Source organism: Heterodontus francisci, chromosome 37, assembly GCF_036365525.1.
Source record: "Heterodontus francisci isolate sHetFra1 chromosome 37, sHetFra1.hap1, whole genome shotgun sequence".
In the NCBI taxonomy this organism is placed as follows: domain Eukaryota; kingdom Metazoa; phylum Chordata; class Chondrichthyes; order Heterodontiformes; family Heterodontidae; genus Heterodontus; species Heterodontus francisci.
Window position 1 is genome coordinate 20,029,935 of NC_090407.1, and position 9,174 is coordinate 20,039,108.

At 49.5% G+C, this 9,174-nt stretch overlaps 1 protein-coding gene across 2 annotated transcripts; it reads left to right on the top strand.

Annotated features, from left to right (window-relative positions):
• The first annotated feature begins 666 nt into the window (after positions 1–666).
• On the top strand, positions 667–8,309 carry mrps16 (mitochondrial ribosomal protein S16). Of its 2 annotated transcripts, none has more exons than XM_068017219.1 (4): positions 667–742; positions 2,883–2,919; positions 5,067–5,327; positions 6,307–8,309. In XM_068017219.1, the coding sequence occupies exons 2-4, from the start codon at positions 2,907–2,909 to the stop codon at positions 6,444–6,446; spliced, it is 414 nt and encodes a 137-aa protein (XP_067873320.1). In that variant the 5' UTR covers positions 667–742; positions 2,883–2,906; the 3' UTR covers positions 6,447–8,309. The 2 variants fall into 2 exon arrangements, with proteins under 2 accessions (XP_067873320.1, XP_067873321.1); XM_068017220.1 differs by lacking the exon at positions 667–742 and adding an exon at positions 859–1,305.
• Positions 8,310–9,174: the final 865 nt, after the last annotated feature.

The window sequence follows — 9,174 nt, forward strand, 5'->3', positions numbered from 1 at the left end:
CACTCCCTCAGTGCTGCCCCTCTGACTGCGGCACTCCGTCAGTGCTGTCCTCTGACTCTGCGGCACTCCCTCAGTGCTGCCCCTCTGACAGTGCGCCACTCCCTCAGTTCTGCCCCTCTGACTCTGCGGCACTCCCTCAGGTCTGCCCCTCTGACAGTGCACCACTCCCTCAGTGCTGCCCCTCTGACTCTGCGGCACTCCCTCAGTGCTGCCCCTCTGACAGTGCGCCACTCCCTCAGTGCTGCCCCTCTGACTCTGCGGCACTCCCCCTGTGCTGCCCCTCTGACAGTGCGCCACTCCCTCAGTGCTGCCCCTCTGACTCTGCGGCACTCCCTCTGTGCTGCCCCTCTGACAGTGCACCACTCCCTCAGTGCTGCCCCTCTGACAATGCGGCACTCCCTCAGTGCTGCCCCTCTGACAGTGCACCACTCCCTCAGTGCTGCCCCTCTGACAGTGCGCCACTCCCTCAGTGCTGCCCCTCTGACAATGCGGCACTCCCTCCCTCATTACTGCACTAAAGTGCACAAAGTTCACCTAAACTGCATGATAAAGCAATCTGTGCACAATATGATTGTAACCCCGCTCTGTAATGGGTTTGTAGGGATGTATTAACCTGATATGAACTTGTTGTGATCACATATTGACAGGTGCGCTTCGGGGTTCCACCTCCGGGTCAGAGTTCGGCAAGATGGCGGCGCTCAGAGCTCGTTGCTGAGAGCGGCAAAGACACCGGCCGGAGAAGGTGAGGCGGCGGAGGGAGAGAGGGGGCGGGATGGCTGGAGAGTGCGGTGTCTGGGGCTCGTAATACAGCAAGATTCCATGCGATAAATAACAGAAGAACTTGTTATAGCGATCATAGTTAATGAGTAAATTTTGGATTTGCATTGCTGAGTAGGAGAGGCCGTGATTCTGCAGCTGTTTTATTTTGTGTGTTGTGTTCATGGTAAACTCCCTGGGTCTCTGATTCTTCCCAATGTTCTATTATGAGAAATGAGCAGAACTGAGACACTAACAAGTTTGCAAATGTCGCACCTTTATTCAAGAACGAAGAAAGACAGAAAGCTGGAAACTACAGGCCAGTTAGCCTAACATCTGCCAGAGGAAAAAATGCGGGAATCAATTATTAAGGAGGTTATAGCATGGTACTTAGAAACTCATAATGTAATCAGGCAGAGTCAACATGGTTTTGTGAAAGGGAAATCGTGTTTGACTAATTTATTGGAGTTCTTCAAGGGAGTAACAAACAAGGTGGATAAAGGGGAACCTGTAGATGTGTACTTGGATTTCTAAAAGGCATTTGAAAAGGTACCACATCAATGGTTACTACACAAAATAAGAGCTCATGGTGTAAGGGGTAACATATTTGCATAGATATTGTATTGGTTACCTAACAGAAAGCAGACAATAAGGATAAATTTGGTCATTTTCGGGTTGGCAAGCTGTTACAAAAGTAGCGTGCTACAGGGGTCATTGCTGGGACAACAACTATTTACAATCTATATCAGTGACTTGGATGAAGGGACCAAACGTATGGTAACTAAATTTGCGGACGACGCAAAGATAGGAGAGTAAGCTGAAGAGGACATAAAGAGTCTACAAAGTGCTATAGATAGGTTAAGTGAGTGGACAAAAATGTGGCAGATGGAGAATAACGTGGGAAAATGTGAAATTGTCCACTTTGGCAGGACGAATAAAAAAGCAGTATATTTGAATGGCGAGAGACTGCAGAACTCTGCAATACAGAGGGATCTGGGTGTCCTGGTACATGAATCACAAAGTTAGTATGCAGGTACAGCAAGTGATTAGGAAGGCAAATGAAATATTGACATTTATTGCAAGGGAAATCAAGTATAAAAGTAGGGAAGTTTTACTACAGCTGACAGAACCTAGACCACATCTGGAGTACTGTGTGCAGTTTTGGTCTCCTTACTTAAGGATATAATTGCATTGGAAGCAGTTCAGAGAAGGTTCACTCAACTGTTTCCTGGGATGAAGGGGTTATCTTATGAGGAAAGGTTGGGTCTGTATCTATTGGAGTTTAGAAGAATGAGGTATTCTTATTGAAACATATAATATCCTGAGGGGTCTTGGCAGGATGGATGCTGAGAGGATGTTTCCCCTTGTGGGAGAGTCTTGAACTAGGGGACACAGTTTAAATATTAGGGGTCTTCCATTTACGACTGAGATGAGAATTTTTTTCTGAGGGTTGTTAGTCTATGGAAGTTGTTTCCCCGGAGAGCAGTGGAGACTGGGTCACTGAAGATATTCAAGGTTGAGTTATATAGATTTTTGATAAACAGGGAGTCGAGGGTAATGGGGGCATTTGATGCCACAATCAGATCAGCCATGATCTTATCGAATGGCAGAGCAGGCTCGAAGGGCTGAATGGCCTATTCCTCCTAGTTCTTGTGTTAACCACAGTCTTCCCAGTGCCATCATCTTAAGTGGTCTCTGGTCTGGATTGGGTTAACTAATCTCTGTTGGGGATGTCACCCAAGGTTACAATAGATCTCAGGGCCCTGCATTAGGGAGGGGATGGGGGGGAAATTAGCCTGGGTTTTGGCTCCTGTTTGGTGCCCAGTGATTACTGCTGGAAAAGCTTGTGAGTGGGTATTGGAAGAGGACATGGGGCTCAGCTCTGATTACCTGTACTGACACTCGCCGTCTAGCTCACCCCCCAGGAACAGCTACTTGAGTGAGATATCAGGGGGGGGGGTATTGTACATGTGGAATATTTAAATAACCATATTGGGGGCAATCAGCGCCTGCAGGAGAGAAAGTTAGCTAAAAATAAATACAAAGGAATCCCCAGATGTGTAGGAAAGACTGAACACTGGAATACACAATATAGATTTATTTTATTCATCTGCTTTCTCCCTCAGGTGAAAAATTGGAAGAAAAAAGTCATGGTGCATCTCTGTAAGTGTGACAAACAACCTCTCTCTGAGATAAACTTCTACAAGCTTAGTGTCCCACAGTAGCCCAGTTGGATTATGCTACCAGCTCTGAGCTCAGTGCTAGTGATTGCTCTATTTTGTTTGCAATGTCAGACCATTTGACACTGGTTGTCTGGAGTATCTCGCTGGGTATCACTGAGTGGGGAATTGAGGGGCCTGTGGTGCTTGGTCCTTGTCAGTCTCTCTCCCACTCCCTTTCCTAACACATCTGTGGCATGTTCATTCTCTCCTTGTTCCATTCCTGTCTTCCTGGCACTGTCACAAACATCTGGCCTGACTGATGACTCCCGGCTGTACCATGGTGTTGCGATTCTATCTGACTGCCTGACATCCAGTCCTGGCTGAGGCCAAATTTCTTTCAGCCAGAAACTAACAAATCCATTTAGTAGCCCCGTGCCTCATACTGTTCCCTCGGATTGAACCAGGTGATGTACAGTCTTTGTACTCGAATTCCTTGGCCCACCTCTGGTCATTCACCAAGAGTGTAGTTTTCCATTTGGGTATTGTTGGCTGCTTCTTCCCCTCTGCTACACTGCAAGAATTCATTTCCTTCTCATTGTCTTCTCATGCTTTCCTCACTAGCGCTCTCCCCACCTCTCCCTCCCCCACCTCTCTTTCCCCCCCCCCCACCTCTCTTTCCCCCCCCACCTCTCTTTCCCCCCCCACCTCTCTTTCCCCCCCCCACCTCTCTTTCCCCCCCCCACCTCTCTTTCCCCCCCCCACCTCTCTTTCCCCCCCCACCTCTCTTTCCCCCCCCACCTCTCTTTCCCCCCCCCACCTCTCTTTCCCCCCCCCCACCTCTCTTTCCCCCCCCCCACCTCTCTTTCCCCCCCCCACCTCTCTTTCCCCCCCCCCACCTCTCTTTCCCCCCCCCCACCTCTCTTTCCCCCCCCCCACCTCTCTTTCCCCCCCCCCACCTCTCTTTCCCCCCCCCCACCTCTCTTTCCCCCCCCCCACCTCTCTTTCCCCCCCCCACCTCTCTTTCCCCCCCCCCACCTCTCTTTCCCCCCCCCCACCTCTCTTTCCCCCCCCCCACCTCTCTTTCCCCCCCCCCACCTCTCTTTCCCCCCCCCCACCTCTCTTTCCCCCCCCCCCACCTCTCTTTCCCCCCCCCCACCTCTCTTTCCCCCCCCCCACCTCTCTTTCCCCCCCCCCACCTCTCTTTCCCCCCCCCCACCTCTCTTTCCCCCCCCCCACCTCTCTTTCCCCCCCCCCACCTCTCTTTCCCCCCCCCCACCTCTCTTTCCCCCCCCCCACCTCTCTTTCCCCCCCCCCACCTCTCTTTCCCCCCCCCCACCTCTCTTTCCCCCCCCCCACCTCTCTTTCCCCCCCCCCCACCTCTCTTTCCCCCCCCCCCACCTCTCTTTCCCCCCCCCCACCTCCTCCACCGCCCCCCTCCCACCTCTGCATACTCTTGTACCGTTCCCATGCTCCCAACACCCCATCTCTGCACAGCACCACAATCTTCTCCAGTTGTATCATCCAGGGAGGCTCTTCCATTCTTTAACCCCACACTACTTCACTATCAGAGGCTCAGGACCCCATGTTCGGTAAAAAAAAAATAATTGCATTATATAGCAGCTTATCATATTTCTCAAAAGCAGCAAGTTGAGTAGACCATTTCATCGGTTTTTGTGGTGCTGGTTGAGGTTTAGCTCAGGACATAGGGAGAACACCCTACCCTTTCAATAGTGCATTGGGATCTATAACATCCACCTGATGCATTGAGCTGAGATATTGGTTTAAAGTGAGTTCCGAAGGAGGGTATCTCTGCCAATCTACACCCCCAGTACAACTCTTAACTGTCTGCCTGGAATATGTGCTCCGGTCCTGCAGTGTAGCTACTGAGGCAGAGTGATAGTAACTGAGCCAAGCTGCCATTGACTGGACCATTCTTCCAGAACTACTCGCCCCTCTCTCTCCATTTAAAAGCATTCTTGAAACTTCTTTTAAGCCTCACCTCCAGTCACCCCTTCCTATTTCTTGTTGCCCCCCCCCCCCCCCCCCGGACCCCCCGACTCTGAAGTGCTGTGCAGAGTGCTATATAATCTCAGTGTGGCTGATTCTGGTTTTGTTGTAAATCAAGTATTTGTGTCACCTCTTTTTCAGCGCCGATTCTGCTGAAACATTACCACCGGGGGTTTGTGTGCATCCGCTTGGCTTTGGGTGGCTGTACTAATCGCCCCTTCTACCGGATTGTTGCCGCACACAACAAGCGGGCCAGGGATGGCAAGTACCTGGAGCAGTTGGGCTCGTACGACCCCATGCCCAATATCTTCAACGAGAAGTTGGTCAGTTTGAACTTTGAGAGGATCAAGTATTGGCTGGGCTGTGGGGCACACATGACGAAGCCAGTCGCGAAACTACTAGGTAAAAAGTGTTCCTAAACTCTTTCTTCTCATTTCTTTGTTAAACCTTCTCCTGCCCCCACCTTTTCCAGAAGATGCTGACAGGGTATTCAAGGAGGGCGTCACAGCTGAGCCTGATCCTGCCCCCTCTCAGTTTCTGGTGGTCAGGTGCAGATAAAAATAGCCCCTCCCCTGCACTAGTCTCCCAACCAAGCCAACACAGACTGGGACATGGTAGTAAAAACAAGAAATGCTGGAACCACTCAGCAGGTCTGGCAGCATCTGTGAAAAGAGAAGCAGAGTTAACGTTTCGGGTCAGTGACCCTTCTTCGGAACTGACAAATAATAGAAAAGTCCCAGGTTTTTAGCAAGTGAGGTGGGGGTGGGGCAAGAGATAACAAAGGAGAAGGTGTAGATTGGACCAGGCCACATAGCTGACCAAAAGGTCATGGAGCAAAGGCAAACAATATGTTAATGGTGTGTTGAAAGACAAAGCATTAGTACAGATTAGGTGTTAATGCACTGAATATGTCGGTAGTGTTTGGTTTCGAGCCACACCAAGTGGTGCCATCCCCTGCCGTGTCACCAGGGGGAGCAAATGCCCAATTTTCCTCTTGTGTTGATTCCATTGACATCTTATTGTCCCTGTCCTTCCTGAACCAACCCTACAGCCACTCCCAACTGACAGCACATGGGCATCTGTGGCCTCTGGCAGTGATGCTGGCTGGGTGCTGCTTGTCAGGTCAATGCAGAAGTGAGGCCTGACTGGACAGGTAGGAAGGGAAGGGTCCCTTCCTTAGGCTTGACAGACTAAAGGTCAGACTTGTCTTGCGGCCAAATTTCAGCAGCAAAGCAGATTCTGGCTGCTTTGTGAGCTGTAAGCACCGCAGCTGCTGGTTTAACGGGAGGGACTGGAGATCTGTTAAAACAGAAATTGGCAATAGAGCTTTACAGCAGTGCTGCTTGGTAAAATGTTTTTGTGTCTCTTCTTTGATTGCTAGGACTGTCTGGGTTTTTCCCTCTGCACCCCATGACAGTGACTGGGGCAGAGAGATTTCATAAGAAGCAGGCACTAATGGCCCAAGCAGCATCGGAGGAGAAGCCTGTGGAAGCTGAAGGGGATGAGCAGCCGAGTGCCTAATACCCGGAGTTAGCAGCACAGCCCCCGGAGATGGGCATTAACAGCCAACAATGCTTCATTGAGTGTTATCTGTAACAAACTGAGGAGAGGCTCTCGGCCTGATTCAGGCTTGTGTCTAAGGCAGCAAAGAGTGTTATCATGGAACTTAATTACTGTCTTACCAACGGATTACTATACAAAGCACACTTAAACCAGTGTCCTTCCAGTACTCAACCTAGTGTTACACAGCTCAAAATGCTCTCTCCAGACAAAGTGTGCAAGTTAGGAAGGGTAGGGTTTACAGCTGGTTGTTTGTCCCTTGCAGCCACTGTTAGAGTTTACTGAAACCCTGTGACAGCAGTCATTCGTTGGGACTCCAAACTTAACATTCAGTTCCTGCTGCTTTTAACCCCTGCAATGTTTCAATTGTTTCTGCTCGCTCTTCAGTCCTGTCCTTTGCCCCTGAACCTCAATCCCTTCCGCTTGTCCCTCAACTGTGGTCAACAGACCATTCTGGACCAGTGCTGTTACAAGGCAATATATAGAATTGCACAGTATTTACAGCACTGGTCCAGACCAATGGGTCTCTGCCAGTGTTTATGCTTCACATGAGCCTGCTTACACTGCTCTTCATCTAAACCCTATCGAGCATATCTTTCTATTCCTTTCTCCCTCGTGTTTATCCAGCTTCCTCTTAAATGCATCCTGACGTAATCCCAAAGTATGAAATCCCAGCCTTCTCGGCCTAGCCACTCTCTGAGAATGGGCAGTGACCAATGTAATCCAATATTTGCTGGCAGCTTGTCTTTGTGTGCAGCAGCTTCCCTTGTGTGGTCAAGTGGGGCTGTTGCTATTCTCTGCTGTGGTGAATGGCCCTTGTTTCTAGAGATGACTCAGGATGTCCCAATCTCAGTTATCTTCAACAATTGTGTCATCCAGTGAAGCTTCACGGCCCTGGAGCTGTGCCTGAAGCTAGACAGTTCAGCTGAAGGTCATGACTGCCCCGCATCTGCTGCCCCCACTGTGCCTGACCCTTGCTCCCACTTTTCCTGTAGGTTTGAGCCGTGAGATGTTGCTTCCATCACAAAAAGTTTGTGTGATTTAGATCCAACGTGAAACCCCAGAATCATCTGGTTTTCCCAAAAACACAAGGATTTTCAGTGACTTGCTGTTATATGACTGAGGTTTGACTGGGCTGCCTAATAACTTTCAGCGAAACTGCAGAATGAGCACAATCACCCCCCCCCCCCCCCCCCCGTCTCTCCTGCAAAGCAGAAGCACCGGCTTGTGAAGGAAATGGAAGTTGGTGCAGCCGCTCTCTCAGATGTGCTGTAGCTCAGTGGCAGCACTCTCACCTCTGAGTCAGATGGCCATGGGTTCAAACCAGAGACCTGAGCACATAATTCAGGCTGACAGTGCAGTGTTTGACTGTGGGGGGCATCACAGCTACTCCAATCCTACCCTCAGTTGCCGTTCACACGCACACACCGACACTTTTCAGCAGTGGGTTATGGAGAGTGGGAGCCGAGGCTGCAGAATCTTCTCCCAAGCCCAGGAATGCTGAACTCTTTATTTTCAACTCACCAGAGTATTAGTATAAAACTGCAGCTGGAGTGTGAACTTTGGTGATGTGTTGAAGGTGATTGAATTCTGACCTTTTGAGCAGTCCTCTTGCAGTACTGGATCGCTGCCATTAGATGGCAGCTAAGAGGCAGACATCCAGCAGCCCCAGGGCACAGGAATCTCCTCTGAGTCGGTGTGTGTTCTGAGGGTGAAGTGCGATACACATCCCTTGGAAGAGTTGGCTTTAAATATTGGTTCTATTGAAAAATCACCTTTAAATGTTTGATATTCAGTGAATAAATCCAGCACTGGTTTAAAAGACTTACGGCCCATGGTTTGCTCCTTTATCTTTTACAGAAGTGATGCATCAAAAATATGCTGTGGGCAACTGTGGAGGAGAGGGGAGGTAGGGGCTACTGTATCGGAAGGATTGTCAGTGTGTGTACACGGCAGTGCCAGTGAGTGACGGAGTAGGGCAGAGGTGCTGATGTCAGTTGTACCATCACGTGAATGTTAGTCCAATTTTGTTTGCCAAACAGTGTTTACTGAAACCAATGTCACTTCACAACCACTCCCTTATTGCTATTTTCTAGACTTGGGTGTACAGGGCATAGCTTCAAAAGTTGCAGATGACACAAAACTGGTAAGTATTGTGAACTGTGAAGAGGATATTGATAGACTTCAAGAGGACAGAAACAGACTGGTGGAATGGGTGGACACATGGCAGATGAAATTTAATGCAGAGAAGTGTGAAGTGATTCATTTTGGTAGGAAGAACAGGAGATGCATATAAAATAAAGGAACAGAGAGAGACAGGGGCGGGGGGGGGGTGGCGGGTGCGTATATGTGCACAAATCATTGAAGGTGACCAGGCAGGTTGAGAAAGTGGGATCCGGGCTTTATAAACTGAGGCATAGAGTACAAAAGTAAGGAAATTATGATGAACCGTTATAAAACCCTGGTTCAGTCACAACTGGAGTATTGTGTCCAATTCTGGCCGTTGCTCTTTAGGAAGGGTCCAGAAAAGATTTACGAGAATGATTCCAGGGATGAGGGACTTCAGTTACGTAGATTGACTGGAGAAGCTGGGGCTCTTCTCCTTAAAGAGAAGGTTGAGAGGAGATTTGAAAGAGGTGTTCAAAATCATAAACAGTCCAGATAGAGTAGATAGGGAGAAACTATTCCC